This window comes from Amphibalanus amphitrite, unplaced genomic scaffold (genome assembly GCF_019059575.1).
Source record: "Amphibalanus amphitrite isolate SeventyFive unplaced genomic scaffold, NRLGWU_Aamphi_draft 000275F_arrow, whole genome shotgun sequence".
Taxonomy (NCBI): Eukaryota; Metazoa; Arthropoda; class Thecostraca; order Balanomorpha; family Balanidae; genus Amphibalanus; species Amphibalanus amphitrite.
Window position 1 is genome coordinate 651350 of NW_024881770.1, and position 24118 is coordinate 675467.

General features: G+C 50.4%; 3 protein-coding genes across 6 annotated transcripts in view; 1 reads left to right on the forward strand and 2 right to left on the reverse strand.

Annotated features, from left to right (window-relative positions):
* The window catches only part of LOC122387149 (ATP synthase subunit C lysine N-methyltransferase-like), a 53338-nt gene extending 42966 nt beyond the window's left edge, over positions 1–10372 (reverse strand). For 2 of the 4 annotated variants that reach the window (XR_006257505.1, XM_043377059.1), the window contains exons 1-3: positions 5554–5637; positions 4398–4632; positions 3916–4026 (exon numbers count right to left, since the gene is read on the reverse strand). Coding sequence is in view for 3 of the 4 variants with exons in the window: in XM_043377059.1 (XP_043232994.1) it covers positions 3916–4026; positions 4398–4550 (264 nt within the window). In the remaining variant the exon portion in view is untranslated. Of the gene's footprint in view, positions 1–3915; positions 4027–4397; positions 4633–5553; positions 5641–10228 lie in introns of those variants that run through there. The other 2 variants (XM_043377061.1, XM_043377060.1) reach the window with 2 other exon arrangements.
* LOC122387147 (uncharacterized protein K02A2.6-like) lies at positions 6612–8227 on the forward strand. Its single transcript, XM_043377056.1, has 2 exons — positions 6612–8037; positions 8208–8227. Exons 1-2 carry the CDS (start codon positions 6612–6614, stop codon positions 8225–8227), a joined length of 1446 nt encoding a protein of 481 aa, XP_043232991.1.
* Positions 10373–12029: 1657 nt separating the features above from the next.
* LOC122387168 (cell migration-inducing and hyaluronan-binding protein-like) lies at positions 12030–16683 on the reverse strand. The gene is made up of 3 exons (XM_043377090.1): positions 16535–16683; positions 12916–15779; positions 12030–12665 (listed from the first exon to the last, which is right to left on the reverse strand). Exons 1-3 carry the CDS (start codon positions 16652–16654, stop codon positions 12455–12457), a joined length of 3195 nt encoding a protein of 1064 aa, XP_043233025.1. The 5' UTR covers positions 16655–16683; the 3' UTR covers positions 12030–12454.
* Between the last annotated feature and the right edge of the window lie 7435 nt (positions 16684–24118).

Consider the following 24118-nt stretch of genomic DNA (forward strand, 5'->3'; position numbering starts at 1 on the left):
CATCGGTATGTACATGTGTTGTGTGCAGTGTGGATGGCATCGACTGCCCCAAAATAATGGTCTGGCAAAGGGCATTTGTGATCCAGTCACTATGTACGTTCGCTATTTAAAGGTCTGCAGCAGCGCCAGCGACCTCTCTGTCCTGAGCCTTGCCAACTATCACTTGCTTGTCGTGAAGAACGGTACCATCTCCATCGGCGCTGAGACTGATCAGAGGCTGACAAACCGCGGCACGATGGCCCACCAGCGACAACAAAGTAGCCCCGCCGCGTATAAAGCACCCCTTATCGGCCCCAATTCTCCAAAGTGTTTTGTTTTCCCTCCATCGAAAGTCATAAATGGGGCATAGCCAAAAGTAGTCCCAACGATAGACGACCACCTTGGTGGTAGTTTGGGCATTTTTACATTACTGACGATCATTCTGCCGTATGTCATAAAACGAACAAAAGAAGTGCTTCAAAGTCTTCAAATCGGGCCACTCAATCTGTTTGAATGACCTTATGTCGAAAAATCTTGTATATTGCTACTCAACAATACTATTGTCATGTGTGAATGAATAAAAAGGAAGACCTTTAGTAAAGCGGGGGTATCTCGAAGGTCTTGCAGCATAGAAAACAAGAGATTGAGTCAGAGGCCCACTGCTAACCAGCACTTTATCCTAGGTGTGGGCGTAGACAAAAGAACGTAGATGATGCGGCCAGGACAGTGACTGTGTTTGATGGTCACATTTTTTTAAAACAAATTTAGTCCGAACCTCTTGATTAGAAGGATTCACAAGGAAAGAGCCCCCGCTAAGCAAAACTTGTTGCGTTGACCCTGCCCTCTACCCTCTGATCGCGCAATGCCGGTTCTATGGCCTAATTTGGAGTCTAAAGTTTTACGTGCGCACATAGCCGCGCACGGCCGGTCCCCTCACTGACTTCGCCTGGCTGTGGCCTGCCAACAACCGCAGCCATACCTGTCAGGAGGCCCATAAACGTCAAACGCCCGTCGCGCTTCGAACCCGGACTGTTGTAACCGGGAACGCGTGCTCTCACCACGCGTAGTCCAACGCTCTACCGACTGAGCTACGGAAGCGGGATAAAACAGACAAAAACAGACAATAAATTATATTCTTATTGAATCGGATTTAATAGCAATATGGAGAAGAAAATGAGCAGCATAACGTGATGGAAGAAGCGTAGGTTATTACAAAAATAACTGTAGAAAGTTGCAGAAAAAGTTTTTTGAGACTTTCTGCACACCAAACAGACAAAAGAGCGAAATCGGATATGTAAATAACATTCGAGAGCCTACCCGCGAGAAAGAATCTTTCTCCTCCCCTCCACCTCACCTAATAACACCAGTCCCGTTCCCCACTCAGCCCCAGCCCGCTCGGTAGGCGCCGGAGGCCTCAATATTGACTGTGTGATGTCGGCTGGACTCGGCCCTGATAGCGGCCGGAGGCGTCGGACCCGGAACACGCGCGGAACAACGCCTGCCAGATTATCACTCCCTCTGTCCTTCCCTCCTTCCATCAGTTCTCCCGACTCTCTCTCTCTCTCTCTCTCTCTCTCTCTCTCTCTCTCTCTCTCTCTCTCTCTCTCTCTCTCTCTCTCTCTCTCCTTTCTTTTTTCTTTCTTTCTTTCTTTCTTTGACTCTCTCTCCTTTCTTTTCTTTCTTTCTTTCTTTCTTTCTTTCTTTCTTTCTTTCCTCCTGTCTGTTTCCTTTCTCTCTATTGGACAGGACAGAGGTCCATCGGTCGTTGGACAGAGGTCCGTCGGTCGTTAGACAAAAATCAGTCTGCCCTTAGATAGAGGTCTATTGGCCGTTGGACAGAAGTTCGTTGGTCGTTGGACATATGTCCGCCGGCCGTCGGCCGTTGGACAGAGGTCCGTTGGTCGTTGGGCCCATCCGACAACAGCGGTCCGAAAATAAAAGATCCGAACATCGGACTTTTTAACGATACAAATTACACCATACGACAGCCTAGTCCTCCACCACTCCCCTCACAGTCAGAGGTAGACAGAACGGTGACGCTATGGAGACAAATGCGCCGCGCTGTCACGTCTCTTCGTGGCTGATGGGCACGCGCCGCCCCGCCGCTGCCAGGGCGCCTCCCCAAGGCTTTGCGGCTATATTAGCCCGCCAAGGTCGGCACATAAATCGCGGATACGTCCACTGGCGGTCGCCGTCGGATAAAATTGTTGCTAGCAGCGCGACAGGGTGCAGTGCATTAAAATTTATCGGTCTGAAATGAGGTCGAGCGCAAGCGGATTAAGTCGGTTTTGATGATAATTGAAGGGTCGTCGTTCAGCGCAAAACAAGCAGTGATTTTGATTTCGGTCCCCGTTCCAGACTGTGTTATAGCAGCACATACAAACACCGCTAACACGCAAAGTCCCACAAGCCACCACCGCCTGCCACGCCACAGCACAAAATCACCTGCCCCACCAAACCCACATCGCCACAACACACCCTCAGACACCGCTAGCCCTGCAGCCATTCCCGCTAGGTACCACCGCCATCCCCACCACCGCTACACCGTCACAACACATTGTCATCCCGCCACCAAAGCCGCCAAACCCATCATGACACACCACTACCCCACCGCCGCCCCACCGACACGCCTGGTGTATTTGCCCAGCACTCAAGCCAGCTCATCACTGGGATCCGCGCGCGGCCCTCGCAACAGTCACCGGGAAAGGACCCCATACTGGACGAACCCCTCCCAATACGTTACGGATGGGAAACATGGGGCCATGGGACAGAGTGGAGAGGGGATCGAGATCGAGGAATGATTGCTAGTCGGTCGGCTACTTATTGAACCCGCGGTCCATAGCAACACGGTGCTGGCATACTTAAAGCTAAAAGAGTATTCGCTTGTAAAAATTGCTACTAATTGTTCACATGTAATGATAAAGTAATTCAGAGACTCCCGTATCATTTCAGATCATCTAGTACCATTTCAGAGAATACCGAAAGTGACCGCGAAACAGAGTACTAAAGGCTACATTAACAAAGACGGCACGGTTCGTTCCTCACTGAGCCTCCCTACGATCAAACAGAAAACAGCACTGCCACACACGCCCAAACCCTTCAGTTCGGGTCAGAGTTCAATGTTCATCGCCGCACAGCCGACGGCCTGGCAACAGTGTAATTACGGCAAACCTACCTGGGGTTGTTATCCCAAGTTTCCGTATATCGAGTAGAAAAGATTTCCAGTCTTCAGATACTGAGCGGATAGCACTATTCGTCCCGTGTTGGAGTGAGTTTAAAGTAATCAAGTTTCTGTGCAATATTGGCTCACCGAAAGGGAGCTCGCCTCAAATATGCTGCACATGCTATGCGGTCGGTGCAATCTGATGTAGTTAAGCACGGTGGCTCTGTGACAACCAGCGGTGAGCGACACAGCAAATTGTTAGGTGTGGAGAGCTGTCACTTTATCCGTCCCTTGTAGCATGTACCCTGATAAAGCCATTCTTCTGACATAACTCGTGCTGACGGCCACGGGGGAAAGCAGCTACAGGTGACCATTATAAATAACTAGTCCCAGCATTGAGCAGGAACCAATGAAGAATTACGAGAATCTAGCATCTGCCTGTCTGTCTGTCTGTTGGTTTGATTGTCTGCCTGTGTTATATTCTTATCCCATATTTTCTATTTATCTGTCGATTCGGTGTTGCTTTGTCTCTCATTATTTTTATGTTGCCTACGTGATTACCCAATACTACCCATATGTCCAGTCTGCCCGCCAGCCCTTCTTGTATGTCACAATAACCGTACTAGCAATACCATATTCCCGCCCCATAGTCTGACTATCGATCTATCTTTGCCCGCCAGCCTTAGTCCGTCCCCGTTGTCTCTCAGTCCGACTGTCCGACTACCTGTGCCTATAAACACGAACCCGCTCTACCCCTCGATACGTGTACTTACAATGCGCCCGTCGCCGCTGCCGAGATCCACCAGAGGCCCGGAGCGACCCTTCAGCGCGCGCAGCACGTTAGTGACCTGCTCCGTGGTGGCTGGCACGTACGGCAGGCACACCTGGAGGGAAGGGCAGCGGTCAACAGGGTCAGAGGCGACAGCATGGTGGGCAAACTATGTAGAAATGGAGTAATGCTGGTAGTCACAGCTTCAGATCGAAACACAGGGAAGGAGAAGGAGGCAAATGTTTACAACAAATCTGGGCTTGTCAAATGAAGTATTTTTTAAATACTTGACTAATTATGTATGCATGTGATCCAGTGAAGCAGTTATACCTATAACAACAGTGTCGAAATGCTTATTTCCGTCTGCACCTCATTCAACATATGCGCTTAGCAAAGGCCTCAATCGATGCTCAATCAGGTCACCATGAGTTTACCTACATATGGTCAGGGAAAGGGGTCGTGTCTCTCAGCTGTCTGGCTGCTGACCTTTCTGAAGGCGGGCGCCACGAACGGCCAGCTGACGGCGGTGAGCCCCACAGCGGCCACGCCGGTTACCGAGGCCAGCACCAGAGCTACCCGGCTGCGCGGCCGCTCCTCCGTCGGCGCAGAGGGCGCCGTGGCCGCCTGCAGCTCCTCCATCGGCGACAGTGGCGCCGCCGACGGCAGTCGCTGGTATTAACAGTTGGCTGATATCGCTCTAGGTGGCAGAGCAGGGCTGAGTCTGAAAGGGATGAAATAAATTATTGACTGATTAAAAATGTAATTGCTAGAATCCCTGTATAAGATAACGGTATAAAAATGTTGTAATGGGTGTGCCATGTGGATGATTATTTTTATGAAACAAGGAGTAAGCAGCTCAGCACAGATTCAAGCTCAATACATACCCTTTTGGCTTTTCATTCATATTGACTCTATTCTCTGAGAAAGGTCAAGTGAATGTTTTTCATTCATGGTTATGACCATGTAGTCTGTGCTTAACAGGCACCAAATAGCTTAAGCTGATTGCTCAGATGTTGGCAGTCTGAGGTAAGTTAGGGTACTCGAGCTACTAATCTCTATGCTTCTCTTGGAAACGGAGAGTCCACAACTGACTCAAGACTTTATTGGAAAATGGCACTGCATTTGAATCACATTAACTCCCTCTATTCTGTATTCAAAACATTTCAAGATTAACCAATTAAACAACAGGGTTTACCTAGAAGAGAAAACAAGAAGCTTGACTTACAAACGGAGAAAACTCAAAACCACTCGGCCATAAGCGTTACATACTCAAACCCTTGGCCCTTGGGCAATGAAAAAATGTAATTCTTAACACTTGATGAAAATAAATTGTCATAATAAAGTCCGTCATCCATAAAATTGAAATACATTAAATTTCATGTCGATAAGAATTGCAATTGACACTTTATATTCAAAAGGGTAAAATAAATAGGCAACAAACCAGTTAATTGTATCTTTATCACTGATACATGAAAGATCGAACCCCGGTCGGACCCCGGTCGGAGGTCCGACCGGGGACCTCCGGTCGGAAACACGGAGGTCCCCAAGCGTTTTCGTTTTAATTATATGAATCCAATTAGTATCACAACATGCTCTAATCCAACTATCTAACATTCCCTGCCAGTATAATGCAACAGCTTACCATTTAAAGCTGGCAAAATTGACCCCAAAACACCACATGCCTCACCCCTCGCAACCGACGCTGACGCCATGCTGGTTACGGCGGATGAACACAATTTATAAACAATCAAGGCTGCAAAAATATCAGATGCGTTTCGCGTGCACAATTTTTTATCGCAGCCAGAAATGACAAACAATACCAAGGTTCAAATTGTTATGTCTAAAGCGCGGACAACTTTAAATTTGAGAAAAGCGATTATTACTCGATGAAATTCAAAGAGGTGTCCTAACCTAACCTAACCTAACCTAACCTAACCTAACCTACTGATTTTTGCCTACCGAGCTTAAAGAAGCCTAACCTTACCTAACCTAACCTAACCTAACCTACTGATTTTTGCCTACCAGGCATTAAGGAACCTAACCTAACCTAACCTAACCTAACCTACTGATTTTTGCCTACCGGGAATCCTAACCTAACCTAACCTAACCTAACCTAACCTACTGATTTTTGCCTACCAGGCATTAAGGAACCTAACCTAACCTAACCTAACCTAACCTACTGATTTTTGCCTACCGGGAATCCTAACCTAACCTAACCTAACCTAACCTAACCTACTGATTTTTGCCTACCGGATAAGGAAATAGTTACTTGCAGGAATAGATTGCAGGCAATAGTAAATCAAATATTTTCAGGTTAAGTGGTCATGCATCAGGCTTCAGGCCTTCGGCCTGAAGCCAGATACATAACCATTTAACCTAAAAATATTTGATTTGGTGTGGTGTCGCGAGCTGCTCCCCCCTGCCCGGGGGCCTGGCGACGCCACTTGCTCCCCCCTGCCCGGGGGCCTGGCGACGCCACTGGCGGCGCCGGCGCGCAGACGCGGGGTTCGTGAGCAGTCGGCCGCCGGTCCGCGCGGAGTGCGGTTGTTGTAGCAGCGATTGGTGTTTGGCGCTCTGGGAAGTTTAACGCAATGCGGCTTTGGTTGTAAATAAAGAACTCACGTTATAACATCCTGGCGACAAGGATGAGAATGGGCATGGACGGCGGAGTGCGCCGCGGCAGTGCGCCGTGTGAAGGACATGCTGTCCACGGCGCCGGTCCTGATGCGGTACGACCCCGTGCTGCCGCTGCGGCTCGTCACGGACGCCAGTGCGACAGGAGTCGGAGCGGCTCTGATGCAAGTGACGCCCGAGGGGCTCGAGAGGCCGGTACAGTACGCCTCCCGAACGCTCACTCCGACGGAGAGGAAGTACGCCCAAGTGGAGAGGGAAGCCGCAGCCGTCTCGTTCGGAGTGCGGCGGTTCCACCAGTTCCTGTTTGGTCGGCCGTTCACCCTGGTGGTCGACAACAGGACGCTCTCCAGGATCCTGAACCCGGACCGTGAGCTGCCCTCTCTGGCGGCGGCTCGCATGCAAAGGTATGCGCTGCAGCTCGCGGCGTACCAGTACAAGATCGAGCTGCGCCGGACGGAGGACATGAGGCTGGCGGACACGATGTCCCGTCTGTCGGTGCCGGACGAGGCGGAGAACCGGCTGTCGGCAGAAGAGGAGGCGGCGTACGGCGGAGGCGGCGTAATGTTCATCGCCGAACAGGGGCCGTGTCTGACCGCGCAGCAGATAGCAGTGGCCACGCGCCGAGACCCGGTGCTCGCCCGCGCTCTGGCGGCGGTGCGATCGGGCTGGCCGGCGGTGGTGGACCCGGACCTGGCTCCCTTCAAGAATCGCCGAGAGGAGCTGACGACCGAGGCCGACTGTCTGCTCTGGGGCGGCCGAGTCGTCATCCCGAGCAACCTGCGCGACACCGTCAAGCGGGAGCTGCATGAGGGTCACTTCGGCTGCACTCGCATGAAGCAGCTGGCGAGGCGCTTTGTGTGGTGGCCGGGACTCGATGCTGAGCTGGAGGCGCTGGCTCGCGGGTGTCAGGCGTGCGTCTCAAAGCGAGCTGAGCCGCCGCAGGCGACACGGCACCCGTGGGAGCCGACGGACGGCCCGTGGCAGCGGGTGCACGCCGACTTTGCTGGGCCGATGCTGGGCCATTCCTTTTTGATAATGGTCGACAGCTACACAAAATGGATCGAAGCTGCGCCGATGAAGACGACGACGGCGGCCCGGACGGTGGCCGTGATGCGCGATATTTTCGCCCGTCTGGGACTGCCAGTGCAACTGGTGACCGACAACGGCCCGCAGTTCGCCAGTCAGGAGTTCGCGGCGTTTGTGCGGTCAAACGGCATTCGTCACACTCGTGTCGCGCCGCACCACCCCTCGTCAAACGGACTGGCGGAGAGAGCAGTCGGCACCGTCAAGAACGCGCTCCGAGTCTGCGCGGCGGCCGGTGGGGGAGTGGACCTCTCTCTGTCACGCGCGCTCCTGGCGTACAGAGTGACGCCCCACGCCGCGACTGGACGGACTCCCGCTGAGATGCTGTTCGGGCGGAACCTACGCACTCGGATGAACCTCATGGTTCCGAGCGCCGAGACAGCTCTGCAGGCGGCTCGGGACCGGCAGCGTGAGACGGCCGGCGGACGGAGCAGGGAATTCGCCGTGGGAGCTACAGTGTGGGCCCGCTCGTATGACGGTCGTCAGAAGTGGGTCCGCGGCACGGTGGTCGCCCGCCCTGGTCCCGTGTCGTATGAAGTGGACGTGGGACACGTGATCTGGTCGCGCCACGTTGACCAGCTGTTGGCGGCGGCGGCTGACCCAGGGAACAGCACCGGCGGTGACGTCAGAGCGGCGACCGGCGGTGACGTCAGTGCGACGACCAGTGGTGACGTCAGAGCGACGACCGGCGGTGACGTCAGAGCGACGACCGGCGGTGACGTCAGTGCGACGACCGGCGGTGACGTCAGAGCGACGACCGGCGGTGACGTCAGAGCGACGGCCGGCGGTGACCGGGCTGGTGGCGCCGGCGGCAGCGCCGGGCGCCCTGTCGGAGACGATCGCGCCAATGGCCTCGGTGACGGCAGCCGCGCCGGCGTCGCCGGTCAGGCCTGTGACCGGGGAGCAGTCGGCCTCGGCCGTGCCGGTGATCTTGGCGGCGGCGGTGATGCCGGTGACCCCGGCGGCGAGGGCCGTGCCGGTGACCCCGGCGGCGGCGGTAGTGCCGGTGACCTCAGCGGCGGCGGTGATGCCGTCAGCGGCGGCGGTAGTGCCGGTCACCTCGGCGGCGGCGGTGATACCGGTGACCTCAGCGGCTACAGTCACACCGGCGGTGGCGGTGATGTCGGTGACGGCGGCGGCAGGGGCGGCGGGGACACTGAGGGCCCCTCGCAACGCCGTTCCGCTCGGCGCCGGAGGTGCCCGAGGCGACTGATCGCCGAGGTTTAAAATGTGTTTGGCGCCGGAGGTGCCCGAGGCGACTGATCGCCGAGGTTTAAAATGTGTTTGTTTCCACGTTCCGACGCGTAATGTGTTTGTTTCCACGTTCCGGTTTAAAATGTGTTCCGTTTTAAGGGCGGCAGGTTAAAGTGAATGTGTTCCGTTTTAAGGGCGGCAGGGTGTGGTGTCGCGAGCTGCTCCCCCCTGCCCGGGGGCCTGGCGACGCCACTTGCTCCCCCCTGCCCGGGGGCCTGGCGACGCCACTGGCGGCGCCGGCGCGCAGACGCGGGGTTCGTGAGCAGTCGGCCGCCGGTCCGCGCGGAGTGCGGTTGTTGTAGCAGCGATTGGTGTTTGGCGCTCTGGGAAGTTTAACGCAATGCGGCTTTGGTTGTAAATAAAGAACTCACGTTATAACTTCTATTATTGCCTGTAATCTCTCCTAAGGCATTGCCTTCGGCACTGCACTGCTTCGCCACGAGTTGGCCACCGACGAAAACATGCACAGTACAGGCGAAGAAATGTTGGACGAAGAATGAAAATATGTACAGACAAAAAAATGCACGGACCAAAAAACGAAAATAAAGAAAATGCACGAACGAAAATATTTACGAACGAAACATTTCTGAAGACTTTTTCAGAAAAGTCGCTATCATTCGTCGACAGATCTGGCGCATCTCGTGAGGCGCTTTACCGAAAAAGAAAATTACCGAATTATCTTCTATTAAAAATTGAAAATACAGAGGGGTGTTCACGGGCACCGCACACTGCTGCGTGCGGTGTGTGCGGTGCGTCCAGCAGGCGTGGGGGTAGGGGATGGGTAGGCGGTTCTGACGTCACGGCTGCGTGCGGTGGACGGTCCGCTGTGGCCAGTCCCGACCGGCCACAGCGATCGCTGTGTGCGGTGACGGAAGGCTGACGTAGGGACGAAGTGGGCGGAGCTTCGAGGCTGTGTGCGGTCCGACCGCACACAGGGCCCGTGAACAGCCCTCAGAACTGTAATGTAATTCCAAAATTATTTGTGTATATCTATCACTTTTTCATAAAAATAGTACCCCCCCCCCCCCACCCAAAACCCCGGTTTCCCACAGTTCCCCTAGTGTGTTGGGTTTTATGAAGATACTACATTTCTGCGTAATGGTATTTAACAACAATTGACATGTTGACAACAGACCGTCGTGCGGCTCCACCGAGATCGTGGTAAGAATACGATTAGTTAGCTTTTGGTCTTAAAATTATCGATCAGATAACTGGAAACCACATTATTCTTACTAAACATGAGTTTCTCTATAGAATGATGTCTATATTATAGGGATTAACTAATTTTGAAGCGGGGACCTCCATGTGTACCGCCTTAATAACACATGAAACAACCACGTAATTACCTTTTAAAGATTTATATCAATATCGGCAAATCCCGGCCCGCTCCCAGTCTCATAAGTTGAAGTCATAACAATGCAAACAATTTTCAAACTCAACACCACTGAACTCTCTCAACACAAACTTGCACACGATGACTGACTGCGCCAGACTTGTTGCAAGCGCGCAAGAGCTGGATCATTTTGGGCTACCATATGAAGCTTTATTGTGTCCATATCCTTAACCTGAGAAATCACATGAGAAATCCTACACCTGCAAAATGGATAAAAATTCATAAACACTATTGTACCCAGACTCCAGAGGCGGATCCAGCTCAGAGTTTTTTTTTTTTGGGGGGGGGGGGTAAACCATAACAATTTATCGACTCTTTCCATGCATCGTCCATAGGTGTAATGTTAAAATTTTGCCGTTTGGGGGGGGGGCAAATGCCTATTTTGCCCCCCCCCCTGGATCCGCCACTGATTGTACCTAAATGTACATTGTACCTGACATTGTACAGTCATGAGCGATCCATACACTAAAATCGCTTTGCATCACAAGCTCCTTTTATATTATAGATCATTTGACGCAAGCTTTATGAATTATGGACGCAAGGATTCAATTCGTGTTTTGAGTTCCTTCGTTTCATGCCACTCCAGTATAGTGTAGGCCAGCAACCAAGGCCCTAAATTGTACATACCGCAGTCAGCAACTACCGGGTCCATCGAGAATCGAAATAAAATAAAGTCAGTAAAAGACCACAATCGCTATTGCGTAATGCGTAGTGACCTCAGGTAGCCTCGGAGACTGGAGAGGTGAACTGGTTACTGGACGTTTTAGCTACGACAGAATATCGAGCCTGGGGGCGAGATTAACCCTATTAGTGGCAGGGGGTTGTTTTCATCCACCCTTCAGGTTTTTCGAGAATATCTTCGAAAGAGCTCGAGCTAGGATGCTGAAATTTTCTGACTTTTTAGTTTTACGGAGTTAGACGGGGGGGGGAGACGAAAAAAAGCCCCCCCTGGGCTGCGGTGGTTGGGATTACCCCGGGCCCGGTCGGGTTAATAACTTTTGATTCAAGCAAGCCCCGACATTACTTTTGCCAGCATCGTGTTCCTCTCGTCGAGACGCGCCGAATGAACTATTCACTGACCTTGAAATATAATTTTGAAAATTTGACCTCAGGTCAAGGTCATGACCTGACCGGAAAGGGTCATGCTGCTTATCAGCCGATCCGTATCGTCGGGCTGAATACATCTGACGTGTTTTCATCGCTCTAGCACGTCTCTATCAAAAGTCATAGCCAAAAAACTGCTGGTGACCGTTCATGACCTGAGAGGACCGCAGGGGCACACAGAGGGGTCACAGGTGCATTGTTTCCGATTCAGTACGCCATGTTTACCTATGAACTGATGTTTAAGAGGGGTTTGAACACCATTCGTCCAAAGGAGGCGCATTTCAATTTTCTCCCATTGACTTTTATGTAATAGAGAGGTCGCAAAATTGACATGACCTTAGGTCACCAATACCAAAATTCCGAGATATACATTTTGTACATACTGTTACTGTTATCAATCGCTGAAAGTTTCAAGGCAATCGTTTAGTCGATGTATGTAGCTATGACGATTATTGAAACTTTTTCTGAGATGAGGTCACTTGACGTGACCTGGTGAGCTGACCTTGAGAGCCCTGGGTCTGAAATGTTTACATGTGCGGAAACAATGCATGAACAGGTGTGCCAAAAACGTTTGAGATATCCGCGAAAGGCCGCAAAGGGTGTTCAAACACCCCCTGGCCCGGCGCGGGCTAAAATAGGAAAAGAAAGGAACCTTGAAAAATATTTATTGGACATATGCATTATGCAAGCAGTATAGTACCTACAACCGTTTTCCGACAAAATCAAAATCAAAACATGTTTTGGACTTAAAATACAATTAAAACAGTCAAAAATGCATGCATACCTATTTCTGACGTCAAAAATTTGTTATTGAACTACACGACCATAATTAAATGTCTAAAACCGGTTCAAACGCCCCTTAATGATTTTGCAAAATGCTCGTAAGCCCAAATGATGTAGACCTAGCCTCAAATATTACATAAATTACCATTTTAGCCAAAACAAAAATCCAAACAATATCAGCCAATCTCCGAAAGTTCATGTGACCATGTATTCTACCGATGGGTGGCATCAGACAAATCCAATGTATTGGAACATCGTCACAGGGCCGACATGTGTGGCGTCTGGTTAGGCTTTACTGGAACACGGGCACGGTGAGGGCCCCTTCAGCCGTCACGGGAGGTGTCTGGTAGGCCGGGTAGGCTCTCTGGCGACAGTCGCCGTCATCGTTGGAAGCAGTCAGGACGATTCTGACCCGCGGCCCGCACACGCCGTTCAGATCTTCGTCCAGCACTCCAGGGCAGTGGGCCAGTGTGCTCTCTCCACGGGGGTACGGGTGCGTGAACCTGGGCAACAAGAACACAGACGTGTAAGCCAAAAGTCTGGCACTCGTAATGCATGTAATAAAAAATGTATAACTGAAACAATTTCCAGGCGTTAGAATCGAAGCATCGTATTTGTTTGCTTACACTGAATGATTCCAATAATATCGTGCTGATTCTTTACTGTGTTACTTGTATGTTGTCACACAGTAAGCAGTTAACAATCCTACAGCATGTAAAGTTATGTGCCTGACCGAGGCTGTCGCCTTCTTACCTGAATGTGACGATTCCTGCATCGACGTCGTAGAAGTACTTGGTGTTGTTGTCGTCGGCCAGGACCTCCTCCTTGCTGAGGGCCGCCGTGTAGGTGTTGGGTCTCACGACAAACGCCTGGTCAACGCCGACGCAGACGCCAACCACCTGCTGCAGACCCTGCTCCAGACCCAGCGGCGCGATCCTGAACTGCTGCGGCACGGTGGTGTTGAAGTGCAGGATGTACGACTCGCGTGTGTTGAGCGAGTAGCTGGTCTGCTGCTCAGCGAGCGGCGTCTCCACCTCCGACGACATCAGGTCGTTGCGGGTCATGAAGGACGGAATGAGATTGGCCGAGAGCTGAAGCCGTGAGAACCGATCGGGGCAGAGTGCCGCGCCCGGGCCCCAGGTGGGCATCAGCACGCAGCGGGCGTTCATCAGCATGGGGATCGGTCGTACGATGCTGGTACCGGCCACGGTCGTCAGGGAGCCGTCGACGTCGAGCACGATGTTGTGGCGGTTGCCGTCTCGCTCTTCGAAGCCAAAGACGGTTCCATCGCCGTCAAAGAAGCGAGAGCCTTCCGCGGGGTCAGCGAAGTCAAATGTCACATTGCGGACGCTGGCGATGGGCGATGAGATGTACGGATTTGAAGGTTTCTTGCTGATCGCTCCTGCGTTACGCAGCGGATTGCTGGTGAATCCAGAGAACGAGGTATTGATTACGTGAACAGGACCACGATAGAACGCCACGCCGAGCTGGGCATCGCGTTTACCTATTATTGGTAGTGAGCGATCGAATTCCACAACCTCTCCGGAACTCACTGTGAAGTTGCCCTCTGGCTCACCTTTGTTGTCCGTGTTGCCCACCACACGAGAGTTGGCAAGCATCTCATAATGAAGACCGGGGTTAGCTGGTTGAGAGGAAGCAAATATGAGGCCGATGGTGTTCTCGGCTAGACGGAAGTTTGTGCACAGCGTCCAGAAAGACTTAATCCAGACTGCCTCAGAGTTCTTGTAGCCGACAAAATCGTCCAGATGAAGGAAAGCCGGCTCGCTTCTTGGGTCACTGGGGTCCACCAGTGGCTTGTAGCTCGCCGGTTGGACGGTGCCATCATCTAGCAAAATATCGTCTAGACGGAAGCCAAACTTGCGGTTGGAGTGAGCCCGGTTACCCTGGAAAGCCGGAACCAGAGTACGGAGCGTCTGGCTTTCCAACAGGCCCATATCTACGTTGGCTGAAGGTCCTGTCGGGAAGAACGGCATCAGAATCCAGATGCCCATGCCCTCAGAGCCGGCAGCACGGTTGTTTATCAGCGTGTTGTCGGGATTTGTGATCCAGAAAGTGCTCACGGCATTGACCCTGTCGGTAGGGAGCAGAGTGCCAGCTCTGGTGCCGAGACCCAGATTACCGACGAACTCGTTGTGCTGCTCTCCACCATCCTCCAGGAAGAAGCAGTGGCCCATGTGATGATAAGCAACGTTGTCATGCACGGTTACATTATGTGTACCATGAATGGTCAGACAGCGGGAGAAAGTATGGTGAATGGAGTTCCCGCGAATATAGACGTCCTTCTCAGACGTATCCAGACACATGTGGAAGTGAATCGGGTAGGATCCCAAGACAGATTGCTGGCCCATGTGGTAAAACTCGGCGTTCTCAATCCTGGCGGCATTGAAATTCCTTAGCATTTTGATCTGTCCCCCGAACGTGTCGTAGTCAAAGATATCACATTGGTTGCCTCCGTAGCAAGAGTCCTCCATCTGGCCATGGAAGCGGACGTTGCGTGTGAGCATTCCTACCTCAGCCTGCATTTCAACACCATCGGTTACCTCACCCCAGTGGGTATACCAAACCGGGCCGAGAACCTTCACCTGATTCTCAGTGCAAGTATCGCACTGCAGGATCTCGAACTCTTCAGACTGGCTGTGATCGTAGTCGGTCGAGGCTAGTACGATGCGATCGCCCGCGCTCCAGCTAGTGACAGGATCAGCCAGCGTAAGTGTCCTCTCCAGGGACGGAACGCTGCCAGATGGATAAGAAATCATCTCGACATGATGAGCTGTTCGCAGTCCGACCAGGGAGACCACAGACATGGCGGCGAACTCGACGTCGCCGATCCGCTGCACCAGCAGTCCCGTCTGGGAACGGTCGTTGCTGACGGTGCCCGCCGCTTCCACGCTGTTCTCCGGGAAGCCGATGTGGCAGATGGCCGCGAACGCCGTCAGCTCGTTGTTCGCCATGCTACTCAAGGCGCTGGTTCGCTGTCCGTCATAGCAGAGATCTTCGAATGCTGCCGCTATTTCCGACGGTGGGAAGTTTGTCCCGAAATTGGCTCTCTCCTTCACGACAACTGTGATGATGCTTCCAACGTTTCCTTTTCGACCAGTGAACTTTGAGGGATTCGTCACTCGCCGCCAGTTGCGAACGCTTTTGCCAGAGCTGTCAAATTCGAACATGAAAATTCCGTTTCCTCTCAGATTATCGCTGTCAAGGGCGCTGTGAATCGCGTTGCCGGCAATGTCTTGGCGCGACGTCTTGGGAACCGTTGCTGTAAGACTGGTCCAAGACAGCTTGGGCTGGCCGTGTACTTCCAAGACACCCTCACGAACGAGGACGGCCTTCTGCACGCCGGGGGCGCCCTCGCTCTCGTCGCGTGTGCCGGTGAGAAGAACCTCGGCGTCTCCGGTGTACGGACAGTCCTCCGAGCCGATCCAGAATTCTCCGCCGGTGAGCTCCACCATGTTGGCGCTCAGCGTCAGCGTCGTGGGGGAGGTGGCGTCGAAGACGAGGCGTCCACCGGCGGTGATGGTAATCGTCCCCATCGGAGCAGAGCTGACGTCCAACAAAATAGGTCTGTCGATCGTGATGTCACCGCCGGAAGGCACCTGAAAGAAAAACTCCATATCACATTTGGCAGAAACAGCCTTGCAAATAGTTTGAACCTACGTAACACCTATTCATTAAATTGATAATTATTTCTTAAGCTTAATAGTTAATTACTTAAGGCCGCCCCACACTGGACCTCGCATGCGGGTTACGAGTTTGCGGGTTTTGAGTTCGCGGGCATAATACTAATTCATAGAGTGATTAGATCGTTCCCTTATGGTAATTTCATGAATGCAGTGAAGTCGGTACACCTTCAGAAAATTACATATAGTCGCAATACCGGCGCAACGAACCAAAATTCGACTCCAACGAAAAACCCGCAAACCTCGCAGAACTCGCAGACCTCGCAGCGAGGAAAATCGAAAGTTGACTCAAAATCAACTTTTGGAATGCGATGCAAGGTGGCTCGCAAGCTAAGAACATGCAGACTCGCTTGTTGGATGGTAGTGTGGGTCACTCACCTTAGATTGTATTATTTAATTTTGAAGAAACCCGAAAATCCAAAAACTCGCAACCCGCATGCGAGGTCCAGTGTGGGGCGGCCTTTACTCTGATATCAATCACGAATTTTTAGATGACTAAAATGCATCCTAGATTCTTTTAACCGCAGGAACACGTAGATCAGCTGTTAGAGCAGCAGCATCGTGGCGTTCAAGCTGAAATACTAGTTAAGCATTCAAACATTCGCAACTTAAAGTTGCGGCATTGTAAAACACTATGCAGATGGGCAAGGAGGGACCACAAAATAACTCACCGCCTGGCCGTCCCAGGAGGCTGCCGCACTCCATGGCAGGAGGTCGGTGGCCTCGTGCGGACATAGGGCCTGCGTAGTGGCCGCTGCCACCGAAACCAGCAGGAGAGCCGCCAGAGCCATGGTGTAAGTCCTGGTGGGTCTGGTACCACGCCCTTGCACCGGGTCGTTTATATACCCGGCCGGGTCTGCACGCGGACCGGCAGTGAACATGACCTGCCGTTTTCAGTTCGCTGAAGGGACGAACACAGGTGTCCTGTCAGGCGAATGACTTATGGGCGGACTGCTGTGGAGATTCATCGTTCCTTTGTTGCTACACAAAGGCGATATTCGGAAAACCCAGAGGAACCACGGCGTAAAACGTGCTATCTAATAAAGCAATAAAAGGTAGGTAAGTAAATCAGCCAAGTTCATGGAGACGGTAAGTACCAAAATGTTCCATTACAAATACTAGTAGATCACACTCGCATGCCACTTAGCAAAACGAAACCGGTGGAGACAAAATATGGCGGATGCATACGCTATAAACCACTCGCCTTTGCGAATGCGGACTGAAGTCCGAAGATGATAAAATTATGCATCCGCTAAATGGTATGGAGATTAGCCTGCCTTCTTTCTTTCATCTAGATATGGAGATTCTTCTGTCTGCTTTCATTCACATGGGTTGGAGCTGTAGTACCCTAACCCACGAGCCGCTAGGGGGCATAAAGCTGCCCCCCCCCTTTGCGTTTTGTGTGATATCTCCGAAACCTGATAAGCTACGAATTTAACCCTCGCCGGATCTATTGGTTTTCTACATACGCGCCGGCCGAGAGGGGGGGGGGGGAGCGGGTACGACCCCCTCGCCGTTTCGCCCCTGGTGGAGCTAGCGCGTCGCGAAAAAAAAAACGAGTGTGTGCGCCGTTACGAGACGCAGAGATTGATACCCTATTTTAAGGTCCTAGGTCAACCGGTGACCTCTGAGGTCAGGTCAAGTGCCCCAAGGTATGGTTCCGGTTTTGGTGTACAACTTCGCAAAAAAAAACGGTCTCAGAGCCGCGATTTTAGCAGCATCGTGTTCGCCTCGCTCAGGCGCGTCGAATGATATACTTTTTGTTTGGGTGAGGTTAATTTAGGGTGTTGACCTTAGGTCACGGTCAGGTCAGCGCCCCAATGTCACGAAATTGGTCGAAGTAGGTCATGTTGCATATCATTCGATTTGACAGATCTTTCTGAGTCCATTGGTGGCTTTCCCGACTACTCGCTAGCTCAATTTGATCGGGAGTAATTGACGAAAAACTAATATGACCCTAATGACGTCATAAATGAAGTCACGCAAGGTCAACATTGCAAAAATGACGCATATATCCTTGCAAGGAATGCATCAAATCACGATTCATTGTGCTTGAGATAATTGGAGATCGTTCCCGGCGCCAGAATAGCAGTTTTCATTTTTCCCATTGACTTATAGGTAATGCGCTGAGGTCACGAAAATGACCTGAACTCATATGACCTTTAGGAAAAATCCGAGACATACAAGTTGTAAGACTCGTAATGGATATTAGATACTGCAAGTTTCATTTCCCTGTGAAAGCTCCTCTGGCAGTGAGGGCGTTGCGAAGTTGCGACATCTGAAGACCGTGCAGAGGCTCACTTATGACGTCATAGGTCAGTGACCTGACCTGACCCGAAAATTCGGTTGGTGTCAAAAGATCCAGCTTGAATCAAAGGTCAGGTATGCCAGGTTTCAGCTCTCTATCTCCAGCGTGTTCGGAACGATCGCGAAAAAACCTATGGGGGGTGGGGTCGGGGTGGCACCCGCCCGCCCCCTCGGCCGGCGAGGGTTAACCCGCGCCCTGATTGGGGGCCATTTTGGCCCCCTATGGTTTTCTTAAATAGCGAGAAAACGGCGGCGCGCAGCGCCGCCAAATTTTTGGTACCTTCCCGGGCATCAATTTGAAACGGCATGTTTTGTAGATTACCCAGACTCACCAATGTTTTTCTTGCACGCTGCCCTACCGTTGATATGTTCTGCGACGGCAAGGCGACGATTATCACACGACTAGCCAGGTGCCTGACAAGTGACCATCTGTAATATTGTGACGCATATTTATTTATTTATTGTTTGTGTTTTATCTACTCGACTTTGCCTATCATTGGGAGTCTGTCCTGTTGGCAATAAACTGAATAAATACAAATACAAAATACAAAATACACCTTCACACAAAATTTCAAGTCACAGGTCACCTTGGGTCAGGAGTTATTGAGGTCAAACTGAGGTCATGTTCGAGTAAAAATGAGCAAAAAACACGACATCCTGAAACGCTCACCAAATCTACACTTAACCCGCGCGGGGCTGGGGGGGTAAATTTTACCCCCCCCCTCGCGAATTTTTGCGATATCTCAAAAACGGCGGCGCGCAGCGCCGCCAAACTTTCAGTACCTTTTCTTACATCAATTTGACACGTTCCGTGAAAATTTGAACGAAATCCGTCGGAAATTTTTTGAGAAATTGACGTTTTAGTGACGTCATGTTCGCCATTTTCGCCTCAAAAACGGCAAAAGTTCAAACGCCGCTAACATCTTCATTTTTAAAGGAATCAAGACGTAACAAAAAAGGTTATACGTAATTTTACTTTGTCTATCAAATGGCTATCTCGGTTTTTTGAAAATTTTGGATTTTGGCCTAAATTTTTTTTTCAAAAAACTGACTTTTTTGGTAAAATCAATATAAAATCCAAAATTTTGAGTCTATAAAAAAAACGGAATATATGTCAGAGAAGTGGTCTATGTGCACCTACATACCAAATTTTAGAAGAATCGGTTCAAAAATGTCGGAGTTATTCAAAATTTTATGACGTCACGACACACAAAATTTTTGAAAAATGACTTTTTTGGAAGTTCTAGACCTCGTACGGAAACAAAAATAGCACCATTCGATTCGCCGTGAAAAACTGCATCAGATCGACACCTTTTTAGGCCTTAACAACCAACTTCAAAATTTGACCTCACTTGACCTGACCTTGACCTGACCTCGACCTGAAATTCATCCAGAGGTGGTCCATATCACTTATTGAGTGTGCCTATTGAATTCTATGAGTAAAATGACCCATAAAACATGTGTCGCACTCGCACATGCCCTTTTCTATATTTTGTTTTTTGGTGACCTGACCTGACCTGACCTGACCTTGACCTTGACCTCTGAATGATATTGTATGCAACGAATATTGTCTTGGTAGCCTAAGAACACGTTTTGGGCGATCAGTCTCAGTCCATGACTCCATTCTTCGGCAACTACGGTGCAAGGCCGATACTGTAGAAACTTGTAATTTGTACCCTTGACCTGACCTTGACCTTGACCTCAAACTTTAAATTAAGTACATGTTTTTAGTAATTCGTGATGAGAGCTTTCGATTGGCGTTTGAATTTTCCAAATCGGACCATTAGTTCGGGAGATAACAGGGGGGGGGTAAAATTTACCCCCCCCCCCAGCCCCGCGCGTTCGGCTGGAGACCCCAGCCCCGCGCGGGTTAAGAAGTAATTTTAAAGTTCTTTATTTGGTTGTGTAGAAAAAAAGACGGCGCTACAAAACTGCTATCTCGGATTTTCAACAGTTTGGGATTTTAACCCCCAAAAATAAAGATATGTTTTTAGAAAAAAAAACTTTGATACGGCAGCCAGAACAGACTTCAGAGTGACGTCATGTTTGGCCAATTTTTGGTACAGAACACTTTACCATCCGCTTGTCATCTAACTATTTCTCGCAGACCTATCATTGTCAGTTGTCACCACACTCTAGTATCTATGCGTGTCTCTTAGTCGCCACCAATGACCTGTCCTGTGTCGCCGCAGATGCTGAATAGGGGTCTGAGCTGCCGCTGTGCCAATTTACCAGCCGTCACAATGACTGACACGCATCGAGCGCACACATCAGCAACTGCCTCAGGCGCACCTGCGTACAGCGCTGAGCTTTGTTCAGAAAATGGCGCCCAGATGTTCGAAACGGATGTAGGTAGAGCGTAACAGCCACGTCAGCGGATGACAACTGAAAGCAGATGAGTGCGCGAGCGCCGATTCTTCTTCGAACAGGTTGACATATCAAGAGGCAGATGACAGTGTAATTAATAGCTTGCCGCTGTAGAAATAGGGAAGGGGAGGGGACAAAAGGTTATTGCCTTTTAGCCAGAATGTCAGCTTCAGGCCTCAGCTTCATCCTTATAACAAAAAAAAACGAAGAGAATAAAAATCTCCAAGAGATGGGACCATAGCCAGGGGCGTCGTTTTGTATAGGCCTGGTAGGGCCCGAGCCTTACCAATGTTTATTTGGGCCCTACCAATGTTCGCTGAGCCATACCAATCTTTTGTCACTTATCAGTTGATAAAAAATCAAAATAAACAGATAAGCAAATATTAAATAAGCACATATGCAAGTACATAAATAAGGTTCTAGCCACAGTAGGTGCACATGAGCTGACAATGAGGTTTCACGTGTCTAGGACTCCGGTCCTTAATGGATTTTAAGAGGCTCGAAAACGCAATTGGTTATAGAGGTCCATAACTACCTCTGAGTCCCACATACCACGCGACCGCCCCTAATAGACCCCGATCCGTCTCCACACCAGCCGCTGGAGGCCCTACACCGACTTCGGAAGGTACCGCGGTGCTCCAGAATAGGCCATAGGTATATTGATTTGAGTGGGTGATGCAGCCTGATTCCCCAGGGTTCAACGCCAGGTCATTACCGCATCAGACCCCGAAAACTGAAGCTCGTAACTACGAGAGGCGTTCAAAAAGTTTCGGGCCGAACAATGAAGAAGTTGGAATTTTGGCCTGCAAGGCGGTGTGTTAAATGATGTGTTATTGGGATGTCCACTTACGCAAATTAAGTAAGTGGCCATTAATTAACCCGCGCACCGACGGGGGGGGGCGGATATCCGCCCCCCCCTGAGGTTTTTCGCGAATAGCGGAAAAACCGCGGCGCGTAGCGCCGCGAAATTTGGTATGACTATTCCCTTATCAATTTTACACATGGTGTGCAAGTTTGAACCTCCTACCTTTCAAGGTCAGGTCACCAGGTCACTTTGAATGACCCAACCTCAAGTCACTTTTTTGCAACTTTGTCACCGTGCCAGAGCTACAGTAGATGTCGGAGGCCTTTGAAAGTCGCAGGATGTTATTAGGTCATTAGTAGCTACAATTTGTATATCTCGGAATTTTGATATCGGTGACCTAAGGTCAGGTCAATTTCGCGACCTCCCCATTATAAGTCAATGGGGGAAAAATCAACTCCCTGTTTTTACCACTAAAACGGGTCGGAATGGCCCCATATACCATACATGACTTCATATACGATCAACCTTCACTACCTTGAGGTCTGTTTTGCTGTTGGGCAGCTGTGAGGTCATGTGACGTCATCAAAGGTCACCAAAGGTTTTTGGCCAATAACTCCGTACAGGAACAAGATACAGACGCGTGGATGGTCTCATTGTGTTCAGCTCGTCAAGACGCATCGAATGATATACATGATGACCTCGAGGTCACGTGACCTGAGGTCAACCTTTGACCTTGACCTTTCGAGGTCAACATATATATCATTCGATGCGGATTGACGAGAGGATCACGATGATGCCCTTAGTTTGTTCCTATCTTGACTAATTCGAAAGTTATTCGAGAAAAACTCTCTCCATATTTAGCGCCGCCATTTTGACTTTTTCGACCCCTGTGACGTCATCTTTGACCTGACCTGAAAATGACCTTAGTAAAAATTGTAGATCTTGACCGTGCGTATCCGATGCCGTTTACCGCTTGTCGCTATCTTGCTTCGTTCTCGAGATCTCAGGGGGGGGCGGTCATCCGCCCCCCCCCGTCGGTACTAAGTTGGCGCAGACCCCCGTCGGTGCGCGGGTTAAGTCTCTTCTGTGATTGATTCGGGCTTCTATTCGAAGCATAGTTCGCCATTTCGGATAGGATGGGCGACGCCCAGAAGAGAGCAGTGATTCGTTTCATAGTAGTTAGTGCAGAAAAGGCACCAAGCGTTAACCCTCGCCCTGGGCATTTTTCATAACACGGCCTGGCAGGGGGGAGGGGTCGATGCGACCCCCCTCCGCTCGTCAACTTTCCAAAACAGTGGCACACAATTGATGATGTTCGTCCATTCGATAAACATCGAGGAGAGGCTATAGGGAAGCTGACGTTAAGTGTGCACCTGATCCGCGACCACGCACCTGCGTACATGGGCGGGATGACGAACAGTGAAGCGATGAGCTTCGAGTTGTTGTCGCATCCACTTTTTTCTCTCCGAACATTGCACACTCTGGTTAGTGGTTGCCACCTCTTCCCCAACATAAGAAAATTAGCAGCGGCAACCTCGCTAACAGCAGGGAGACGAAATCAGCCGTCTTGGACGTGCAGGATGGGTCCAAAACCCACTTGGTTATGGAGGCCTTGAGGGCTCTCGCGAAGCGCTGCGCGAAATGTGTTTGTCTTAACGGTGTTTATTTGAATAAATGAACTTTTGGGTCTAATGAGTCGATGCTGTATCTCTCTGCTCCTTCATGGTCGGGCCCGTAGCTTTCTGAACGCCCCTCGTACTGTCATCCTTTTATTTTGGCAAGCAGGTCTTTCTAACTATCGTTGTGTTTCCAGTCCTCGTTAGTTGTCGAACCCTTCAATTGGCGTGGGTCTTCAAAACCGTTCCTGGCCCCGCAGCCGTCTTTTTTAGTCGGCTTGGGCCCTCAAAGCTGTTCCTGTCCCCTTTCAGCACAGCCGTCCTTTTAAGTCGATGTGGGCCTCTTTCAGAATGGCGTGCATTCCTCTGACACTATTGCCTATATAACTGCACGTTTTGTGCATGGCGTCCGGTGTGGACCCAGATTTCCAAAGTTTTTTTTTGTGTTTTTTTTTTTTAGATTTCGGTTAGTCTTGTCAATGACCAGGGCGAAAAATAAGTGGCCGAAATCCGATGAGAAAGGCAGATTTGGGGGTACCCTACCTTGTAAGCCCCGTCATATATAATGGCCAGCCGCCGCCTTTGGGCACTACCAATCATTTTCGGAAAACGACACCCCTGACCATAGCTTGCCGCTGTATAAATATGTGGGAAGGGGAGAGGACAAAAGGGTATTGCCTTTTGGCCAGAATGTCAGTTTCAGGCCTCAGTTTTATCCTTATAACAAAAAAATAACCTAATAATAACCTCCAAGAGATAGGACCCATAAGAAACTGCTGTCTTTTTGGTTGTTTTTTTATTTTGTTTTGAGTCGTGTTTCTTGCTAAATGATAGCTATTCAAAATGTGCTTTCCACCACTTTGACTGATATTCCTAACATCTATGGTCGATGCTCCACATAGTTAATGAAGCGTTTAGAATCATTTGGTCACTCTTCACGGCTGTCGCTTTTCTACAACAGATGTAAGAGGTCGTACGGATGCATCCGTAGATTAGAGCGGTGCACGCACGAACCTTCTTACTTGTTAATAATACAGGTGACAGAAGGGCCGAAAGAGCTGGTGTGCTTAAGCAAATTTTTCGCCTGGACAAATATGAAATAAGCAGCATATGATTTCACAAATAGGTAGAGGAAAGTGTATAATACCTAAAGCATTAAA